This window comes from Ascaphus truei, chromosome 2 (assembly GCF_040206685.1).
Source record: "Ascaphus truei isolate aAscTru1 chromosome 2, aAscTru1.hap1, whole genome shotgun sequence".
NCBI classification, from domain to species: domain Eukaryota; kingdom Metazoa; phylum Chordata; class Amphibia; order Anura; family Ascaphidae; genus Ascaphus; species Ascaphus truei.
The window spans coordinates 139,952,930-139,976,773 of NC_134484.1; the positions used below are offsets into that span (position 1 = coordinate 139,952,930).

A 23,844-nucleotide genomic window follows, 5' to 3' on the forward strand; every position below is an offset into this window, starting at 1 on the left:
TTGTAATGGCAATAAGACGGGGACCCTGTATGAGGAGATGCTACTGGTGAAGGTAAGATTTCAGAGACCCCGCGCTCTCCCCCAGCAATCAGTTTAATTGATGTAGGGAATAGCGCGGGGCTCTGTGCAGTGGCACTGATGGCACCGCCATCAAGCCGGCCTTCGCATAAAGTATTAAAGGCAAAATTTACTATGCTCTGAAGCCCTACAGTGACCTCAATTAGATGATAGCAGCCTGAACGGCCGCTTTGGTCTATACTGAATGCCCCTTAGTGGTGATAAACCCTAAGGTATCATTCATTGGACTGGGTCAAAAGGCATAGCACAGGTTAATAAATCTGCCCCTAAACATAACTCAATATCTTCAGAATACCAAACATGGTTTCAATGAACATTCATGTTGTGCAGTTGTCAATGCTGGACTTTTAGAAATTAGGTACAGTATGTAGATAGATTATGCTGATACATGATGGTAAGTTAAAAAAAGTTTAGCAAAATCTGTAAATAGTTCTAACATGGTTTAACATAAACATTTGTCACTGCCCTTAGTGGTTAGAAAATCTTGAAAAACAAAGAAAACGTTGGGTGGAAAAAAATGGTCTAAAATACAACTGCTGATTGCTACAGCAATGTGTAGTTTAATATAATTGGAAGAGTGAAAGATCAACATATAGTATTAGTTGTTTAAAACAATTATGGTCACGTCATTTTATCACTTCAATATCTAATGACATTCATAAGAAAAGACACTATGGGTTTAGCCATCGTTATCTGCAGATTCTGGTTGTATGATTAAATGTAGGGCGAAGTTTATTAAAAGTCATGGGAAAAGTGCATTAGCAACTATGTATGGACAACATCATTTCTTAATATACTTCATACAAAGGGAACCATTGCCAGTATTGCATGCAAAAAACCCATACATATTGCACACTGCACAAAAGTCAGACGTCTTTGCTAATTAATCGATCATATCGTTGTTGTAGAGATTAAACTCATTAAGTGCATTTTTGGCAAAAACTCACCCAGTTAAAAATGGATTTCAACCTGCCCCTCTCATCATCACCAACATCTATAATTTTTTGTTTTTGTAGAAATTAAAATATAGTTGTCACTCCCAGATAAATCAACAACCTAGTAGATCCCAAACACATCACCAGTTGATGTTATAAATTTATTATACATGTATTACACTTATTTGAAGCATTTTACCATAATATAGTTACCTTTATTGAACAAACGAGATATGCGGTAACCACAGATAGACCCTAAATAATACATTAAAGCTGCATCCATAGTGCAGGATACGGCACGAGCTACGCAGCTCGTGCCGAAACAAACACTAGGATGCCAATGCATATGTGCATAGTGCGTGCACATGCGCTACAGGGAGTCCGGCGCTTCACGATACAAACGGAGGAGCGCGGAAGCCAGTGCGTTCTACTATGTGCGCAGCCTAAAGAGAGATTTCTAAATATATTGTTTACCCGTTACTTCAAACTTGAGGTGGAAAAATCAGTTATAGCTAATCAAGAGACAATGGAAAAATCATTTTTAAAACTCATTTTTAAAGAGGCTTACACTTCCAATAAAATAAATCACTGCTGTACAGAAGGGCTGTCTATAATCTAATAAGAATTCGGCCCTGGTGAACCTCCCATGTTGAAATGTACTGTCTGTGTATCACAGCAGCGGCTTGCTCTTTGGTAATGGAAACCCAGACAATGTCCACCCAACTTACAATGGAGGGTTAGCAACAGAACAAGCCGCATTGCCTTTTAACGGCTTTAATTTATTTATGACCGATTGGATATGCAGACCCTGCAACATTGGACACTTGAAAAAAGGTATACACTTTTGTTTCTCTTTTCTTGTGGGATACAGAAGTTTACAAGCAAGTGACAATCTCCTATGAAGAGTCCATAAGACATGCAATTTATTATTTACAAAGATTATGTTACCGTTAAAAAACCCGTATTTTTTATTTATTTGTATATACTGCACATAAAATAGAGGTGGTGATTAATTTTCTAGAACACACTGATCATTTATGAAATCAGTCATTGATCTTCAAGCAGCTGTAATCCGCAGAAGGTTTAGAACTTCATGTAATGGGAGATGGGTAGCAGCTCTCCTTGGCTTTCACACATGAGGAGAAATAGGTTCAATACTGTACGTACTGCTGGTTTTTATTAGGTATAGGACATAAAAAGAACAAGTGCAGTACCCGCTAAATGGATACTGTTGCACGGTATGTCTGTTAACATTTGCAGACAAAATAGGCCTCAAAAGCTTTTTGCAATCAGTATTACATGGTTTTGTATAAAGTAAGAAGGTGATGGTCATGTATGTTAACATGGGATCTCCCACTTCAAACACAGAGAGATTACCTCTAGCATTCTCCTAGTGTGCTTCTTTGCCGAATCATAAAGGGCCGAGATCAAACTTAATTGAGCTGCACGAGTTACTTTCTTTTTGACCTTGAAGTAACACAGCGGTGTTTGCCAGGCAATGCATCACTTACTAGCTATCAAAGCAAATTGTGTTGGCAGACACAAGTAATGTGCCCCTCCCACTTGCAAACACATTACAATGAATAATTGAATCTGTAGCATTATAGTTATAAAAAAAAAAAAAAATGGAACCAGTGCAAGTACAAAAGAACAAAAGGGGACAGAGAAATCTTTTTTTTACCCTGATCAAAAGGTGAAGTTATTAGACCAATATCTGCTTTTAAACATACTATTTAAAATGCAATATCTTAGCAAGTCACATTATGTAACTTCTCCGTTAATTTGGGTTACCATTAAGGCCACAAAACAAAACAGTTGACTTTACTGAGAAGAATATGATTTCCCCCTTCTCCAAATAGCATTGTCCGTAAAAGAAAATGCTGCATCTCATCATTCTCTATTGACTTCAATCTCCGTTACAAGCTAACCACCAAGGTCACAAGTGTGGATTTTCTTGTAATGCAACTCAATAGAAAAACATAACTACTGAAAAAAAATGTTGCATTAATTTTAAATATTTATCAGTAGAAGAGACTTAAGAAGAAAATGTTCCTTGCTCAAAGGTACATCATAAAAATACATTTAACTGTAGCAGTGAAATAATTACAATGTGGCTGATTTGAAACACATGAATTTCAATTGCTCTTCACCATTTTTAACTAGTGTAGCCAGGTCCCCTTACACTACCTCCGTTGCGGGTGCAGGGCATGAGAGGCTACTGCAAGGGTGACCGGGTCGCCAGAGCTCCTCGGCGGGACCTCAGACAGGGCATCGCCATCTTGTTTTATGCCGCGCATGAGCTGAAGCAATCGCGCATGCACAGTAGGTGCATCAAGTGCGGCGGCCATCTTGCTACACCCCGGGCATGCACAGGAGACCCTGTAGTGGCGGCCATTACACCCAAAGCTCCGCAATGGGAACTACAAGCCCCAGCAGCCCCTGGGTCGAAGACCACATGGCGCGCAACAGCCAATAGGCCTGTGAGGATGCCCTGTAGCAAGATAGTTACATTTGGCGCGCTAGGAGAGCCACGCCAGTCGGAAGAGGGAGCTGGATCAAGCAGGTAGTGTCTCAGAGCCAGTGGCTCTGAGACTAGGCCTAGTATAGCTCCCTTAGGCCCGATTCACAATAGCATGTGGTTGCTTCAGCGAAGGCCCCCTTAGATAGGGACGCTTTCTCAGTTACTGTCTAGTGTCAGGGGCACAGCGAAGACACTACGCGGTGACTGTGGCCTGTGGTCTGGGGCCAGACCACCTCTGTAGTAGGAGACTCTGAATGGTGATATTATCCAAGCCGTAATTCACCCCACATGGAGGCGGACGACGACAACGTTGGATCAAACGGATCCCCTTTGTTACTCTGCATTACCCAGGTGCTGGAACCCAGGGCAGGTACCCAACTAAGTGCACTAACACTTCACGGGATAGCGCTTTCTCCTACACTTGTGGGTGGGCCCTGACATTGGGGGAAAAGGACATCAGTGTATTGGTGCCAAGCACCCTATGTACTTTGGGGACACTCATTCGTGGTACAGGGCTGGGCCTATTATACTGTGTGGTACAGGGTACTGTTTATGGTGTGTACAGTAAAGGTTGTTATTATATACCTACGTGTGTTTGTGTCACTGGTATTGTTCCTGGAAGAGGCTTATCCTGCTGCGTCAGGATCCCTTTCAGGTGGAGGCGCTGCACCAAGGTGGACATCCGATCACCCCAGGCTCCCAGTGGCAGAGGCTCTGGGCTCCTGTGAGCCAGCAAGTAACGGCAGCCCCTTTTCGTTACGAGGGAACAAGGGCTAAGCTAGTTTTACAGTTTCGCTCCTTTTAAGGTACTTTTTTGTTTAGGTGCAATATTGTTATTGTGACATCTCAGGGTCTTGGGATCTGTGTTGATTAATGTAGAGGTTTTTTTTTTTTGCCAGCAAGATCGTATATTGATAGAAAGTGGTACAAATAAAATGGAGTAGCCATGCACACTACCTTTGAAGTGGGAGTATCTGGTTAAAATTCACATCTACATTCCTTGTGACCTTGAGCAAGTCTTACAAGGGCAGAAAATTGTGCCTTAAAAGCAGCAACTCCCTCCTACTCAATGTTTTGTATTTTTATGGAATTGGAATCACGGAGTCCCCAGGAGCTGAACTGGCCACTGTCCAACCCTCACTCTAACAAATCCGGTGGACATATTTGATTTTACTTTAATTTTACCTGCACAAAAAGTGAGAAGCAGCTGGATATATAGTGTCAACACTGCTGCAGGCTCTGGGGCTTTTAAAACACATTCAAATACATGGCGTTACAAGAAAATTGATATTTGTCGATTAATATTTCTAATGTAAAGTTTTATAGAAGCCATCTATAAACTCAGCAAAACATGAGAGGATAACACCAAATAAAAAACAAAACTGCTTTTGAGCCCAGTGCATATGAAAGTGCTTGCTCCAACTGCCCCTTTATTCAATATACGGTGAAGCCCTTGCCTTGTGTTGGAGAAGGTTTTTTGGTCCCATCCATTTGAACGGAGCTGATCTCTTCCCCAGTATGGAGAATGGTTTCTGAACATAATGGACAGGGCCTAAGGAATCGATTTATTTTTTGCTTCACAATCAAACTAGGTTCTGATAAGAGCCAATAAATATCAGAAACACGTATATATACTTTTGAGAAAATATTCTATCACTTTGGATCTGAATATGCAGATCTTCTTCTTTCTGCACATTTGCCAAGTTCAGCTTTGGTTGCGAGGCAATAAAATCAGTGTCCTTTTCATTATGAGTAAGACATTCACGTGCACCATGGCTTTTTGATTCTTTTAAATTAGAGATGACCTTTGTACAGAACAAGATTTCCCTCTCAGCCATTTCCCTAAGAATGCTGCTGCACGGGTCACTAGTGTCAAAACGCTGATAAGAAATATATGACTTGTACCTACTACCCACAAGAAGCATGGATTTTCTCTTAACATCCTTTTTTTTTTTTTTTAAAGCTTTTAAGTTTTGACTTCACCCATAATTATGTCTTACAAGAAGAACTACAAACATGGAATTATTATTATTCCTTACATGTAGGGAACGAAATGACAAGTGTAATATGCAGTGTTCGACAAACTTATACACTTGCTCGCCCCGGGCGAGTGGATTTAACCCCCGGGCGAGTAAATATTGGCCCAAGCAGCACACGTTTGGTACTAGGTGGCGAGTAGATTTTTTTGTGTGGCGAGTAGATTTTTTGGTGATTTGTCAACCACTGGTAATATGCATCTAGAAAATATTGAACTTTATATTTTGTATGTTTAAATCAGTATGACTGTCCGAATGCAGTAATCTGTCAATTGTAATCAGGGCTGGCATTAGGGGGGGGGGGAGAACCGGGACACCTGGCAGAAGTCAATAAAAGCCAATGTGCTCACAATGCCTTTAATGTGTGCCATTTACCACCATTTTTGGTAGATTGTGGCTGAAAAGTTCTGGCGCAATTGCCAAAATTTGGAGTAATATGAAAATGTAAGGGGAAACTGCACACATTTGCACATCGCTACTTGACAACGCATTGCAGTTGTTGAATATTGCCCAAATCCCATTTGGTAAGAAATGTACGTGCTCACAGATGAATACAGTCCTTACACTTTGCTTAAAAACGGATCACTCTTAATTACACCTAAGTCTGCATCCATACTGTGTCAGAAAGCGCGGACGCGTCTGCACGCTCTGCGAACAGACTGCCGTAAGGCAGTGTTCGTAAAAATGCAGCGTGCAGGCGCGGAGGCAGAAGGGGGCGCGCAATGCGCGAGAAATCCGTTAAAACAGATTTCTCGCGTGATAGGGCGGTCACGTGAGGGCGAACCAGCTCTGTGACGTCATTGACACGCCCACGGACGGCACGCGTACCTCAGCCTCCGCGCGGCTCTACACGGGTACAAATGTTTATGGACGCAGCCTTACAGTGAAAAACATGATCACTAAGGTTTTTGTCTAGTTATTCATCTGAGTTCAGTAACATGTTCAAACATGCTACCTTCTAACACTATGGCCTTCATTGTACACAGAGAAAGAAACAGGTCAGCTAAAGATCTAATGGAAAAAATGTTGAATGTGCAGAATTTTTCGTCTTAGTTGGTCGGACAGTAAAGATCACACACACAATACCAGTGATTATATGTGATGTGAACTTTGCTTTGAAAATTAACAATACGACTTTTATTTATCTCCTCTGTCTATAATGAAAAACAATATTGTGCCAGAGAACAATGGCGTTTGCCAGCATTTCTTCAATATGTCAATGTATGGGGTCTTATCAGTGTCAATTGCACATTTCTTTTCCCCCCTTTTTAAACTTTCCATATCCGGTCTCTTCCCAAGCGTTAGTAATCACAGTAGATTTTATTCTCTGTCAAGCTGTGCATTCATTTTCCAAGCCAAGCTACACATCTGCTTTCTAACTGTAAGACATGGCAATCTGTGTGTGAATAACTGCTAAATGTGCTCTGAGCAACACAAAGCTAAAATAATTCCTTGTACAAATGCTATACGCAGGTATAATAATAGATGTTGGTGCAATCTTACAAATATTGTTCCGTTTAGAAATCAACTGAATCTTCAATAATGACATAATTACATATCATTAAATCCTTACAAATAAGTAGAAAATGTGGGGATTTCAAGTGATGTTTATCTGTTAGATGCAGCCAAAAAAAAAAAAAAAAATAATAATGTATTATTGTGGAGTCAAGTTGATCCCACAGATTAGGCAGCAGGTTGAGCAAAATGGCTCAAACGAAGAAACACAGCTGCACAAAACCGGACAACACAAGAAGAATGCTTGAATGAAATGTGAAGCATTACTCATCCACATCTATTTATTTGTAGCAGTATTTTGAGGTGGACGCGATCAATCTACTGGCATAAACGTAACTACAGTATGATCATTAGATGTAATTATCTATCATAGCGCTGTCTTTGGAATGGGGATTTTGTGGAGGTGGTTGAAGTATTTTTGGAACTCTCTTAAAACGCGGCATCATTGTGCTTCAAATAACCTCCAGTATAAACTCGGTCTATATATAGGTTACAAGAGCACCATCAGCCTCTGGAGAAAAAGAAGATAAAGGAAACTTTTGATATTGCGCTACCAAATAAGGTTGTCTCTTGGAAAAAAAAAAAACCCCAGTGATTACTTATCTTTAAAAGCAAAGTCTGCCGCACAAAATGCAAGGTGAGGTGAAAGATCAGAGATTTAAACTTAACCCTTGCCCGATCTCTGAAAATACTGCAGCTAGTAAACGTTTTATCACACAAACTGTGCACTGGGCCATAAAGTTGTTTACAGCACAGGTGAAATTACTGGCTAAACACATTTTTTCTTGCTGATTAGTACAACCTTTGAACAGTACAAAATCTTCACCTTTCACCAAGACAAGAAGTCGAATTAAGCTACAGCATTGAAGATGCAATCTGTGCGACTTGATAAAAAAAAAAAAAAAACATTCATGAAAAAATTTCTATCCTGTCAACGGTGTCCTTACTATTATTATTAATATTATTGCTTACAGGCATACCCCGGTTTAAGGACACTCACTTTTAAGTACACTCGCGAGTAAGTACATATCGCCCAATAGGCAAACGGCAGCTCGCGCATGCGCCTGTCAGCACGTCCTGAACAGCAATACCGGCTCCCTACCTGTACTGAAGCTGTGCGCAAGCGGGGAGACTATAGAGCCTGTTACACATGCATTATTTACATCAGTTAGGCACGTATATGACGATTGCAGAACAGTACAGGCATCGATACGTGGGGAAAAGGTAGTTTAGTGCTTCACTTTAAGTACATTTTCGCTTTACATACATGCTCCGGTCCCATTGCGTACGTTAATGCGGGGTATGCCTGTATTTGTAAAGCGCCAACCTATTCTGCAGCGCGGTACAATGGGGCTTCAGAGATTTGTATATTACATGAACATTACGACATAACAAGTAAGGACAAACATGAGCAAACAGATACAAAGGGTAAGGAAGGTCCTGCTCGTAAGAGCTTACAATCTAGAGCGAATAAGGGACATGGTTGGAAGAAAAGATAAAGTGGCTGCTCATTGTGGGGCGGAGTGTGCCTCAGCGTGGCGTATGGCCCAGCCTCACAGCTAATCACATTAAAGGAGCAATATCGTACACGTATGTATTTTTTTTTTTAAATCAGTTCTGTAGTGTTGGACAATACTTACCTTTTTTATTTTTAAATTCAACACTTAATACAATTTTTTATGAGTTTTACTAATATACTGAGCATCTTTTTATTTCTATAGCAGGTTTAAGCCCACCTCCCCAGCAGTGCAGTGTAACACTTTCCTGTTTGTGATCATTTGCTGTCAATATTCCCAGCAGTTTGAGCTGTAAACTGTAATAATTGATAATGTTACCTGAGAGCTTTGTAAGTCACAACTAGTGTTTTCAATTTGATTCTAGAAGATATGGGAAGCCAGTGAAGGGATTTGCATAGTGGCACCGCAGTGGAGTGGAGTGGTGGGTGAGGTACAGTAGATTACTCTGGCAGCAGTATGATACATTGAAATTGGGACAGGCGGACAAGGGGAATACCAACTACTGTAGGTGAATGTTGCAGTAGTTAAGAACGGACAAGATGAGTGAATGAATTGGGATTTTAGTTTTGTGTCATGAGTGAGAAAAGAGTGCATCTTTGCAATATTTCGGACGTGGAGACGATAGGACTTAGTGAGGGAGTGAATATGAGGAATGAAAGTGAGGGCAGAGTCAAAGATGACCCCTAGGCAGCAGGCTGGAGGTGTTGATGAGATTGTAGTATTATTGACAGTGAGGGAGAGTTTGGATGTAGCGGTGGCAGTGGAAGGGAAGTATTAGTTCTATGTTGGACATGTTAAGCTTCAGGTAACGTTGGGACATCCAGGAGGAGATTGCGGTGAGACAGTTGGTGACACGGGACACGGAAGAGGGGGAGTGGTCAGGGGAGGAGAGGTAAATTTGGGTATCATTGGCATAGAGATGATACTGAAAACCAAAAGATTGTATTAGTTCACTATAAGAATAGGTGTAGAAAGAGAAGAGCAGAGGACCAAGGACAGAGCCTTGTGGGACAACAACAGAAAGAGGGAGTGAAGAGGAGACACTAGAGAGAGAAACACCGAAAGAGTGGTTGGATAGTAAGGACGTGAACCAGGAGAGGGCTGCATCATGGAGGCCAATGGAGTGGAGAGTGTACAGGAGAAGGGAGTGATCAACAGTGTTGAAGGCAGTAGAGAGATCCAGGAGAATTAGTAAAGAGACGTGACCCTAAGGCTGAGTCCATAGAAGGACAGTAAGCGCTGAGCTGTGCGGATGCTCCGCGATGAGCCCCGTCATCCTCAATGAGGATGTCTTGGGAGGGGGCTCCCGCGAGCGTCCGCAGGCGTGCTGACGCGCAGGGATTTTCAGCCGACATCAGAACCTGTTTCTGAGCGCGCTGTCGGCTGAAAACCTCCAATCAGAATGAAGCAGCGTCAACGTCACGCCGCCGTGACGTCGGCGCCGTGACGTTGACGGCGGCGCTTTACGGGTTATTGGCCCAGTGACATCAGTGCCCCGCCTCCCCATTGCGCATGCTGGCTCATCTGCTAGTTCATGCAATCACTCCTGATTGCGCAGACGAGCCTCAGCATCAGCGCGGAGGAGCGCGGCGACCCACTCTATGGATGCAGCTTTAGACATAGCTGTGAGTAGATCATTGGCCACTTTTGTTAGTGCTGTCTCAGTGGAGTGTAGAGGACGGAAACCAGATTTCAAAGAGTCAAGCAGGGAGTTTGAGGAGAGAAAGTGAGTAAAGCGGTTGTATACAAGTCATTCAAGTAGCTCGGAGGCAAAGATGAGAGGAAAGATAGGGCGATGGTTAGAAAGGGAGGCTGGGTCAAAAGAGGGGTACTTTAGAATAGGTGTGATGAGTGCATGTTTAAAGGAAGATGGGAACATGCTGGAGGTGAGAGAGGTTAAAAAGGTGACTTAAGGTAGGGCTTAGTGTGCCAGAGAGGGATCATAGGAGATGTGATGGAATAGGATCAAGGGGGCAGCTTGTTGGGTGAGATGATGAGTGCAGCACAGAGACCACATCTTCAGTCACAGGGGAAAATGAGCCGAGGATGGGTGTAGATGTACAAAGAGAGGTAGGTGGTTGATGTGGAGCCTGACATGAGATGTCATGTCTGATGGACTCAATCCTGCCTGTTCGCTGGTCTGAAGGTGTGGCTAAGGGAAAGACCAACATAGGAGAGAGCAGCTGGGGAGGCGGTGTCGGAGGGAGGGAGCCAGGTTTCTGTAATGGCTTGAAGGTTAAGAGAGTTAGCAAGAAGTCATGGATAGCTGTACATTTATTGCAGACTAGATTACTATATTTTCAAAGCTGTTGTATTCCTAAGGCAACTTTTTTTTGGGGGAAAGAAGAAGATGGCTGCCATCTCTCTAGAATAATGACAGTGCTACCTAATCACTACATGGTTCCTATGAAACTGATGGCTGATCATTTTAAGTAAAACTTTGGCTTATTCTGGGGAGGTTTTCCACAATTTATTTGTAAAGGTTAAGCATCTGTTATGCTGTCAGGAGCTCCGTCTGAGGCATTATTTTTGGTTGGATGCCGGAACATGAGCACAACGCTGGAAATCAAGTACTGTAAATATTGGCCCCCAAAACTGTGATTACCCACCTAAGAGATGTTAGAATAATATTATAGCTACATACTCCTCTCAATAAACCTTGAGCAGCACAGAAAAAAAGCAAAGTATTCCCATATCCTGAAAAATGTTGCGGTGTAATGCCTCTTCGTCAGAGAGGTTTCCTCTAAAGAAATGGCATTATACTCTGGTTATCTTTGATGTACTACTACTGCACAGGATAGACTTCTGAATTTTAAGAAGTAAGACGCCTGTCAAGTCTTCAGTATTGAAGATAACAAGTTGTACACGGCATATAACAGATTTCTCTATATCACCTCTTATTCAGCCTCTCGAGTTCACTATCGTATTCCATACTTATTGAGTCATTGCTTAATCTACACAGTATCTGAAGAAAAAAATATATTGTCATTGATTTTTGTTTTATTTACTAGAACTCTCCTTATACTTTACTGTTCAAAGATAAACCTAATGTTTCAGAGTGATTTATGTTGTTAGTTGGAAGTCTGTAATGTGGAAAAAACATATTGCCTCTTTAACATATGAATAAAGAATATGATGTAACTGCTTATTTATTATCAGAAAAGACAACAGTGTCATATAAATGAATTAATGGGCATTTTTTTTAGCTATAATTCTAAATAAGAAAAAAAGAAACCTTGCCATAGCATTCTATTTTAAAAAGATATACAATACTACTGTGACTTATCGACTTGCTTTCAAACTAATATGTACCAAACTTAACAAGTATGTTTACAGCTCTGCCAGCAGGAAAACAGGTTGGATATAAGAACAACAACACATACATTGTGAAGACTCCTGAAGAAGCAGCATATGATTTGGTGCATAAGTAAAGAATAAAAAATATAAGCTATCTATAAAAATGTGTATGGTTAACTTGAAGTGTCCACTTCCTTCCAAAAACATTGAGCAAAATAACATTAAATATATTACAAAAAAAGTCACAAGCATCTAGAAAGCAACAGTAATAGGGTCATGTTTCTGTCTGAGAGAAGTAGTGCATAACCAATGCACAGAACAGACATACATTGAAATATATGTTACATGAGACTGATTTACATCATACAGATTAATAAATTGCCTAATAAATGACATTCGTTTTAATGACCAACAGTCACATAAAAAAAATAATTGTAAACTTCTAGTGTTATTCAGCTGGGAGAATGAAGAAGAGTGAAACAAACTTGATATTAATGAAAGGCATCATGAAAATAAAGACAACACATAAGTGTAAAGCAAACATGGTTTCCCGGGCAAACATTTTTTTGCAAGCTTTAATAAAATAGGAGTGTGTTGGACCACCCAAACAGTAGGAGGGCCAGAGGTGTAACCCTCACATATCCCCAATAACTGGATACCCAAACAGTAGGAGGGCACAGGTGTAACCCTCACATATCCCCAATGACTGGATACCCAAACAGTAGGAGGGCACAGGTGTAACCCTCACATATCCCCAATGACTGGATACCCAAACAGTAGGAGGACCAGAGGTGTAACCCTCACATATCCCTAATGACTGGATACCCAAACAGTAGGAGGGCACAGGTGTAACCCTCACATATCCCCAATGACTGGATACCCAAACAGTAGGAGGGCACAGGTGTAACCCTCACATATCCCCAATGACTGGATACCCAAACAGTAGGAGGGCACAGGTGTAACCCTCACATATCCCCAATGACTGGATTATGCTCAACAATACTCAAAAAATATCAAATGTAATATTTACTTTTACTAGAAAGCAATAAACAGTTTAACATTATATACACTTTTTTAAATAAACTATATTACAATTATGATATAGCATTATTACACTGGCTGAAAGGAACAAAAAGGGTGACTCTCTGGGGCAGACAGTACCTGAAGCCCTTATTTCATAGGTTGCTAACCACTGATACAGGGGCTCACATTATGTTGCATAGTTTGTGCTGTGAAAACACATATTCAAGAAATGTAACACTATTTATATACTTCTAATTTAATTCAGCTAATAAATGATCATTTGTTTTCCTTTTATTTATCTGTTATCCAAAGTGGCTTGCACCACTACAGGCTTGGTAGACATTATGTGATAGTCCTGACCACAGAACCTGATTAATTCCTTTACCATATGTGCAACACACAACACTACAATGATTTGTGTTGAAGCCAAAACTCAAAGGCAGAAACACAAATCCAGCACTGCTGCCGAATTAACCCATTATTTTTTTTGTGTTTTGAAATTGGGGTGTCCTTCAGAGCTGAACCAGATTATCATCATCTCTGGGGACCTCCCAGTTTCCAATATACTTACTGGTCTAGTTACCGGTATTACTTCCTGGCTATTTAAACCGATGTCCAACAGGAAGCCAAAACCCGCTGGCCTATGGCAATTTTGAATTATCTGGAGCTTTAATCACCAGTAACTAGACTGGTAAGAATCTCTGGATCCGTGGGGTCTCTGGATCTAAAAACAACACAGTTAAGTTCTGGATGAACCAACCACCAGTTCCTATCCTGTAAAAAAAAAAAAACCTAGGGGGTGGGGGGGGGGGTAAGAAATGAGCAGCAGGGATTGCTGCTTTAAGCATTTACAGGGTACTCGGACACAAGCATTTAATCATTCCCTATACATTCAGTGACATTAGCTGATAATCCCAATGGCATTACAGGTGATGTCAGATTTATGTCACATGGTGAATTAAACTGTTTACAAATCTTACAAAAGTTTGTTTAAAAGATTGTTTTAGGCACTCTTAAAAAAAACATTGGTATAATAACAAGATAGGAGAAAGGAAGAGGCACACAAATTGTAGTGGAGTCAAATGATTTCAAATGTATTGATGCATCAGAGCTAACAATAGTAACGTTTCAGGACAAGCAGTCCCTTCCTCAGACCAAACACCTCATGTATAATAACAGACATGCTCATAAATGTTTGTCTGTGCATACATTTTAATAGCAACAATCTTGCTCTTTAATGTTGTTAAATATCCCTTACAGGGTTGCATGGAAGGCATAATCAAGACTTCAATATACTGTATGTGTAAATACTCACCAATGCCATCGTGTCCACAGAGCAAAGATGGTGTACATTCAGCAGAAATGAATCGAGACCATAATCCGTGACAGTGGTTCATAAAAGTAATTGAAGAAAATACATCATTAGAACTTATTAATATACATTATTCGAGATAGAATTTAACAACTTTGTTGTACTTTTGCACATCCCGTTTTACTATCAAAATCCATAGTTTGAAAATAAAATAAACATTCCAAACAATAATACACTTAATTAATCGCTATTGGAATTTAACAAAGGTTAAATCTGACTTTTTCTTAACATTATCTGCTATGTCAGGGGTGGCCAACTCCAGTCCTCAAGGGCCATGAACAAGTCAGGTTTTAAGAATATCCCTGCTTCAGCACAGGTGGCACAATCAGTGGCTCAGTCATTGCTGTGCCACCTGTGCTGATGCAGGGTTATCCTTAAAACCTGACCTGTTGGTTGCCCTTGAAGACTGGAGTTGTCCACTCCTGTGCTATGTTATAGTGAATTAAATAAAACGACAGATTTGTACAGTCTAGAACATAATATAAACGTCACTACAAATTAATAGATTTATTTACTTTGCAAGGTGCTTGTAAACATCTTCAATATTAGTAGGAAACTGAAAAAAGATTTGTCTTACTTCATGGTTGTATAGCAGCACATGTATACTGCCATTTAAACCTGCTTACAGCCTAGCTAAATTATGCCATAAAAGACTAATGACAAATTGATACAAATAAACATCTGTGCACATAGGATTAACACGGTGTGTGCTTTTGCATACAGACATGGCAGAAAATGATGTCTTTGCATTTCATATGCAGAAATTGAATGGTTTCCTTTATCAATTCCTCTGAGGGTTCATATAAGATACATTTTATTTGAATCATTGCATATACAGAAAGCACGCATTCAATATCTGAAAACACATTTTTGCAAGGAATTATCAATCATAATGATATCATATTTTGCCAAAATTCATATCCTTTAATCTATTTTATCACTGCCCCCATCAACTTTATTTATGCTTAAAATCACTGCAAGTACAATATGATGCAGACCCAAATCAACAAAACATGTAGCCTTTCCACCATTTATATAACCATTCTACCCCATTTCATGGGTTAACCCATTTAATGCTGCAAACCCCACCAATTTGGTGCTTTGCCAGATGTGCTGTTCATTCACACACAAGAGAGGTTAACAAACCCACTGGCAATTATATGTATAATTACAACATTCAACCATGGTCATTAATCTGAGTTCCTTGATTTTGCTGATCCAGATGTAAACTTTGTACTGTGATCTTCCTATTAGTCATCAATGTGCAATAACCGCAGCAACTGAAGGTCTGCGGCTCAGCAGAGCTCAGGACAACATCCGATATGTGCTTGGAGAGCTGGTTAATCTTTGCTGGCAGCATGTACCCTCCCCCTACTCCCTGCATCTTTATGCTAGCGCCTGGTGACATGAACTTGGACTGCAGGAGTTTACTGCATAGTGTCTTCCATCTAGGCAACCACATACTCTGATAGTAATCAATGGTTGGGATAGCAGAGGCATATTCCCACTCTCTTAGCAGGGGTTACATTCCGTGCAGTATGTAGGAAGGATATCCAACTAAATTACTATAAAAGGTTATACAGGATTTGTTTCTTGTGGTTTTAGATACCCATCTCAAAGCATTTAAGAGACATTTTGCAGTGAGGAAATCTGAGCTGAATACAGTATATCCCCTATGGGTTAAGGCCATGTTCTCATCCCTACGGTCACATAAGTAAATTAAAAGAAGTAATTCAGAGTTTTAGCCTGCCTCTATAAGTACAGGTTACAAATAAATATATCAGCAAATTCTATTTTTGGATCCAAATCTCACGATTTGTCATTTTACCAATCTGTTTAGGGAGTGGTAGCTGCAAAACCTGGATTGACTCAGCATATCACATATTGAAACATTTGATCATATTATTCTCCTGTAAAGCTCGTTCTCACTATCCTTTTAATGTCTTTCCCTGATGCAATAATGCGCTTTGGGTGTATAACTTTATACAAATTCACTATATAGTGGTATCGCAAATCCTGATTTTCTGCTCTTTTAGGGCTTTATGTATCAAAGTGCAAACTCCGGTCGCTATTTTGTCGCTACCCATGCTAAAATATACCAGCAACAGATAGCGCCATTTTCAGTGACACCTGCATCTCTCTGCGATTACATGACGGAGCAAGTGTGAGGAGTTAGGGTGGTGTTATACTTGCATACTGGCACAGTTCTATGTATGAAGGAAAGGGCGGCTTGCATTTCTTGATGGTTTTCTGCGTTGGTTTTCACCATCACTTTAATGGTGGCGTATGTCTTTTTTTTGTGCAGAATATGTCAAAAATTCTATAAAAAAAAAACAGTACAAATACACTTTTTCTTTCAGACAAGAAAAAATGCTAAATTTGTTAGCAATTGTGTCAGTGCACACGTACCTCTTGATACACAGGGCTCAGAGTCTTTATGCCCATGTTGCAAAGTGCCAATTAGAGACACAAAATAGTACAGCAGTTAGGGCAACAGTGAAATACACTAGCCCTCAATGTTCACTAGCCCTAGCTTTACCTTTCATTTGTAAATTAAATTAATGCAGTAACACTGCAAGACCAGATTTGCAAAACAGGCAGCTTTTCCATCTTTGGGACAGCAGGACAATTGCAGATCCATCATATAAAGAAAGGATGTCCCTCAGCTACATGCAGCCCTCTGAAAAAACTGTAATCTGCTGTTACACACATGGATATTTCTACTCACCATGACATGCATGCAAATTAGATTAAAAACAGTGGACGCATTCCCCCACACAACAGTGTTATACCATTTACTTACATTTAACAAGAATGATTTAAACAGAGAAAGAGAAAGGGGGAGGCAGATGCCCTGTCCAATGCAGACATGGTGTGTGTGTGTGTGTGTGTGTGTATATATACCTAATAAATGTATACATACAAGAGACATACGTAAAGATAGATGTTTCTGTGTTAATTACAAAGCGCAATGTACCAAGAAAAACCTAAATGAATATTGTTTTTTGGTGTAGTTGGTGTAGTTGGTGTAGTTGGGGGGGGGGGGGGGGTGTGTGTGTGTGTGTGTGTGTGTGTGTGTGTGTGTGTGTGTGTGTGTGTGTGTGTGTGTGTGTGTGTGTGTGTGTGTGTGTCAGAGACTACAGAATTTCCATCACCAGTTTGCAAATTTTGAGGGCACAAGTAGGCAAATGACTGCTAATGCCCTCCTCAGCATGGCTCTAATGCCCTCCTCAGCATGGCTCTAATGCCCTCCTCAGCATGGCTCTAATGCCCTCCTCAGCATGGCTCTAATGCCCTCCTCAGCATGGCTCTAATGCCCTCCTCAGCATGGCTCTAATGCCCTCCTCAGCATGGCTCTAATGCCCTCCTCAGCATGGCTCTAATGCCCTCCTCAGCATGGCTCTAATGCCCTCCTCAGCATGGCTCTAATGCCCTCCTCAGCATGGCTCTAATGCCATCATTTCACGTGGAAGCAAGAAAATGAAAAACACCAAGAAGGCAACTTTATGCATCTACAGGTCTAAGGTGGCCCGACTGAGCTAAATGTAGTTACTAGCAGCGCAGTTGAGATGAAGTCATTGTGCCGGCGATTTAGAGGAAGCCGCCACTGAATAAAGGTGCAATGCATTGAATCTTCGCATTGCTGGTAAAGCAGACACAGCTGCAGTCTCCCAGATAGGGATCGTTTTGACAGCGACAGGACACCTCCATCTGCATCGATCCCCGCCGCTGCAATACGTTATACCCCACAGTGCTGTGTGCAATAGGAAAGGACAGACTAACCTTAAGCGCGCAGCACCTTGCACAGGACACCGCAACCCTCACAGGACACAGCCCGCACAGCACTGCCACTCACGCAGCGCAGCTACCTCCCCAGGCACCGGCGAGCTCAAATTGACAAGTGGCTGAGGGGGGTTTGAGGGCAGATCACCCACAGGTCCGACCTCCTGCCTTCCACACCTGCAAAGCTGCGCAGCCCAGTGTGGCGCTGCCCCCCCTCTAACCCCCCCGTCTCTCACCGTGGTCCCTCCCAGCTGAGCTCCTGATTGGTTGGCACGCAGAGGGGATTGGGGTAAACGCGCTCCTGATTGGTTGGCACGCAGAGGGGATTGGGGTTAATGAGTGAGCTCGGGAGAAATCTCAGTGCATTCAGCCCGCCGTGTGGGGCAAGATACAGAGAGTGCAGGAGGGGGGTCTGGTGTGAGCTGTGTATAGTACATACCGCAGCCCTGCTGCTATTCCGCAGGCGGTGCTAAACAAACACCGCGCCAAAGGCAGGGTGGCAATGCTGTTATCCCTTACCCACCCGGCCATTGAGATGCACACGGGGCAGGTGTCAGTGCACCAGAGTCCCTCGCTGGGTTGGGTGCTCCGCTTTGCTCTGCAGTCATTACTTTGGATTCTCCATGCACAACCCATTGAAGTGCTGCAGCGAGCACCTAATAACGGATACGGGGCACTCGAGGTCGTGCTCTTCCCAGTGCCATCTCCAGCCCAGAAGAGAAGTGCCCCTGTGTCAGCTGCAACAACACTGACCAGGAATTGCCTTTGCGTATATACTGTACCAGTACAATGTATGCCAATTGTTTTTGAGATATGCGAGATTATTTAGAAACAATATTGCTGAATTGTTGTGCTACTTGAATGGAGAACATGCTGATTCAGTGCAGCAAGTTCCTGATTCACTGATACTAGAAAGTGATGATGTGCAAGTACATAATGTTCTTTTTAGTTTATGGGGACAGAGGCAGACGTGGGATGATAGTAGTAGACTTGTAGGTGTCTTTATTTACAGACTAGGTTTCCACTCCTAGTTTACACTTCCACATTCTATAGACAGAACATTTATTTAGTTTAAACAAATTTTACTATGAAGACATCAAAACTGCTTTGTATTAACATGGTTAGTATTTCTTCAAATCAAGCACAGTATGTACTGTCTGTACAGTATATCTTTATTTATATACCACCTACAGCTGTACTTAGCGCTTTACAAGACAGAATACAATTCAGGGGATTATAGTACAATAAGTGCAATAAATAAGATCAGACAATAGGAAAGGAAAGCCCCACCCAAAGAGCTTACAATCTAAGTGGTATGTTGGGAAACTAACAGAGACAGCAGGTGAGGGAATAAGTGCAGTAGATGGTAGTCATTGGTAGGAGTGGCTTTGGGTGTGTTACAGTAGCCTTGAGTCTAAGCTAGGGGTGCGCAAACCTCAGCTGTGCTCCCCCCCCCCCTGCCTACTCTGGCCCTGGATCGTAACCCTCCCCCCCTTACCTTCAATGCGGCGTCAAATGACGCTGCGGGTCATGTAACGTCACGTGACCCGCGGCGTCATTTGTTGCCGCGTTCCCATGTCGACAGGCGTCAAAGGACACAGTGGCATTGTGATGTCACATGACCCCGCAGCATCATTTGATGCCCATCACCATGGAGACGAATGGACAAAGCCTGGTAAGTGAGTTTACAGAGGCCTCGCGCTCAATAGTGCTGGGCTTCTGTAACCACCGTGCCTCCCCCTAAAATCTGTCGCACCCGCCCAGTTTGCGCACCCCTGGTCTAAGCTAATGAAAGGCTCAATTTAAGAGGTGAGTTTTAAGGTTAGTCTTAAATGTGGGGCGGTAAGGTGCTTGGCATAAACCGAGTGACGGAGTTCCACAGGTTAGGGGCAAAAAGGTTTAAAGCTAGAGAGAGAGAGAGCAGTAGAGGTGAAATGGATAAAAAGAAGACAGTTTGTGGGTAGAACGCAGGAGAGGAGCCGGGGCATAGCGAGAGACCAAAGCTGATACAGTATGTAGAGAGGAGCCTAGTAGAGTGGAAAGCCTTAAAGGTAAGGAGGAAAGCTTTGTGGATGATCCGAAACTTGATGGAGCCAGGAGAGGGATTTAAGGAGGAGATGAGTAGAGACTGTTTTGGAATAAAATGATCATTAACATACAGTTTGAAAATGAATAATTTTTTTATAACTTCTTAAAAAATGTAAAACATAAATCAAATCAATTTAAATAATTAAAATTAAATGTACGTTATTCCCCATATTTGTTTTGTGAGCAGACGTTTTTTCGGCAATTCATTTTGTTAATAATAAGTACAGATTTGTATTGAGAGACGCTCACGTGGGCGTCGTCTGCTCCTGCTATTAACTGTGAAAATCAGTCCTGATATTGAGAAACTGTTACCTGAAAGTTCAGAAATAACTTTGAGACATTTTACATTCAGGTTGGTTTATTTTTATTATTAGGATTTCAAGGTTGATCTTTTCTCAATAAAAAATGTTTGTAATATTTGAATGTTTTTATTATCCATGTTTACTTTTGACATTATATAGTTTAGGTTTAGCTATTTAGACTGGAATTAGGGGGCGGTAGGAGAGTGGCCAATCCTGATAAAAGGTTGGCCACCCCTGTAATACTATTGTAGTTATTCTCATGCTCATAGTCAGAGGCATATTCATTGTGCATCTGAAAACCTCAATGTATCAACAGTGTACATTTGTGTGGATCTTATAGGAAGTGCTAAAAAAAGAGTAAAATGAAACATATTCAATTCTTTGTCTCAGTTTCTCACTTCCTTTCCATTTTTTTGTGGGAAAAATCTCTTAAGTGTAGTCTGATGTATGTTTGTATGTATATCTTTATATAGCTCCATCCATGTACATAGCGCTTCACAGCAGTAATACACGTAACATAATAAGATAATACATAATGGGAATAAGCGCTTGAGACATAAAGTCCCTGCCGCGAAGAGATTAGAAACCTTAGTGGCAGAAATTCCTCTGATCAACACTTTATATCAGACTCAGCACACTACTACAGTACTTATATGCAACACTCACTCCAGTAGCAAAAAACAGTTTGTACTCTACATCTACGGTAGATATCTTATAGCTGATCACTTAAAGGTGCAATCCCACGTAGCCAGCCAAAAATAACCATTTGCAAGTAATAATAAGATGTTCCTGTATAGCACTGCTAGTTGTACGCAGTGTTTTACAGAGACATTTTGCAGCCTCAGGTCCTTGCCCCTTGGAGCTTATAATCTATGTTTTTGGTGCCTGAGGCACAGGGAGATAAAGTGACTTGCCCAAGGTCACAGGGAGATGACACAGAAATTGAACCAGATTCCGCTGCTTCACACTCAGTGCCAGTCAGTGTCTTTACTCACTGAGCTGTTCCTTCTCCTATGTAACTAAATAGTCTATTTGGCTTCGTCAAACAAATATAAACATACCAGAAGAAAATGTTTTTGCATTTTGTTTCTCTGAAAAATAATTACAAATTTCAATTAGTAGGGGACTCTGAATGGGGAAGTGTTTGTCACCTAAAATCCTTTATCAGATAGCCAATAAATATAGGGAACGGGGAAGAGAGGGGGTATTTGTGTGTGTAGAATCTCTTATTGAACACATTGATATCCGACAAAAGAGAGCAGCTAGAGGAAATCAACCCTTTCCCAATTTGTCGGTCATCATTTTTTAAAGCTAACTTTAAAAAATATAAACAAAACAAAATGAGTGTGAGATATTGTTTGTTTGTTTTTTAAAGGTATCAATCATCACGTACACTTCAGGAGATTGTCCTTATCAAGGTTTCCTAGCTGCAAAATCAGGGCACAAAAACCAGCAGATTTATCAAGGATTAGGAATTTCACAGAAAAGCAAGTAGATTTTCTCCTTTAATAATGTTGATGCAGACCTGTAGAAAGTACAGTTTCATAAAAAGAGCCCTCTGTATATCAAATAGCTAATTCTCTCCAGTCCCCATTTATCAGGCATTCTTCTTGACATCCGGCTTAAAATATGTATATATTATATTAATCTCTCCCTGGTAAGGTTCACACAACTAAAACATTCAATCAATGTTGGTGCATATCCCATAAAGTAAGGACAAATGTTAGATACCGTTTCCAGGAAATCATCAGACAGCACTCAGGTAAGTGAAGTAAAGTAAATAGTTTTTGTATTAGACAAAGCACAACATTCCAACGTTTCAGTCCCAAACAATGAACCTTCCTCAGGGCGCTACCTCTACATTATATATATATATACATACTTAAAACGTGTGTGTGTGTGTGTGTGTGTGTGTGTGTGTGTGTGTGTGTGTGTGTGTGTGTGTGTGTGTGTGTGTGTGTGTGTGTGTGTGTGTGTGTGTGTGTGTGTGTATATACACACGTTTTGGTATGGTGGATGAAAAAGGCAACAAGAAACCTCCACCGTATTGCATATAGCAAACAAAAAGATCACTTGTGAGCACATTCACATGTCTTAGGCAGGTCTGCAACCCTGCCTTTCACCATTATCCCCAGCATACAGTGCTTCCACTGCAGCAAGGGATTCTGGGAAATGACATGCAAATGCGCACACAATGTGTCACCTTTTGTCTGAAAATCCATTGTTACATGGAGCCCATATAAGCTAATGCTCGCTGTTAACACGGCTTTAAAAGCACAGCATGGGAATCAGATGCAAAGCCAGAGAAACCATTCACAGACATGTTTCAACCTTAATGGGTATCATCAGTGTGAAGTTGGTTGTACTACTGGCTTTGCATTTTCAAGACTGTAGGGTTTACCATCACATTTTTAAGTTATGGTGGGTGAAAAAGGCAACAAGAAACCTCCACCGTATTGCATATAGCAAATAAAAAGATCACTTGTGAGCACATTCACATGTCTTAAGCAGGTCTGCAACCCATACACACGTCCACCCAAACCTCTCCTATAGGAGATTTCACGCTGACCGATGTTCTTGGTACTGGTTAATGGCCAGATCAGGACATATTTTTTCTTTGCTTTGGAAAAATGTGGACATTTCTTGTACTCTTGAAAAGAGGCAACAAAAAGGGCCAGGTAAAACTGTTCAAATGGCTTAGACTCAGTTGGACTCAGTTGGCAATCATATTCAAGGCAAGTTAACAGTACTAAGGCCTAGATTCATTAAGCTCTATTAGCATATTTAATGCGGCATTAACCAAACGTAATCCGCAATAGTTTGGGTGTACCAACATGGCCACTGCACCATCTGCACAGGAGTCCCATAGTTCGATGGCAGATGCAACTGTGCTGCTTCTCCTGAGCAAAGGAGCAGAGCAGGTAAGAAGGGGGATCAATGCTACACTCTACCCCTGATGAAGACGTCAACCCCCCACATGAGAAACCAACATGAACATACCATTTTATATAATGAAAAATGTAATAGCATAACATAAATTTCATAACAGCAGGTATTAAACAACATTAAATACTTTAGTGAGTATTGTCATTATGGACGCAAGCTTGTCCCGAGATGACTGCTTGGATTCATAATGGGGTGCCCGTAATGAATCATAAGCCACCCTCGTTGGAGGGCGTCTCAATATCTGCCCCGGCGAACTTCTTGAATGCTTACTTCCGATTCTTCTTCAACATCTTCTTGGATGGAGAGGCTTCCAGTGGCTTGAGGCCCTGGCCCTCTCATAGAGTGTGACTGCCTGTCTGAATAGTCTCCTTTTGGGGTGAAACTCTGACTTTTTGGATCAAGAGGCCGACTTGTTGAGGCCACTGGGGATA

General features: G+C 41.3%; 1 protein-coding gene across 9 annotated transcripts in view; it reads right to left on the minus strand.

The window, feature by feature from the left end:
- The window catches only part of EPB41L3 (erythrocyte membrane protein band 4.1 like 3), a 270,323-nt gene extending 251,509 nt beyond the window's left edge, over positions 1 to 18,814 (minus strand). For 3 of the 9 annotated variants that reach the window (XM_075585300.1, XM_075585304.1, XM_075585295.1), the window contains exon 1: positions 14,238 to 14,258. Coding sequence is in view for 1 of the 9 variants with exons in the window: in XM_075585296.1 (XP_075441411.1) it covers positions 18,601 to 18,685 (85 nt within the window). In the remaining 8 variants the exon portion in view is untranslated. Of the gene's footprint in view, positions 1 to 14,237; positions 14,260 to 18,077; positions 18,282 to 18,600 lie in introns of those variants that run through there. The other 6 variants (XM_075585306.1, XM_075585297.1, XM_075585296.1 and 3 more) reach the window with 5 other exon arrangements.
- Positions 18,815 to 23,844: the final 5,030 nt, after the last annotated feature.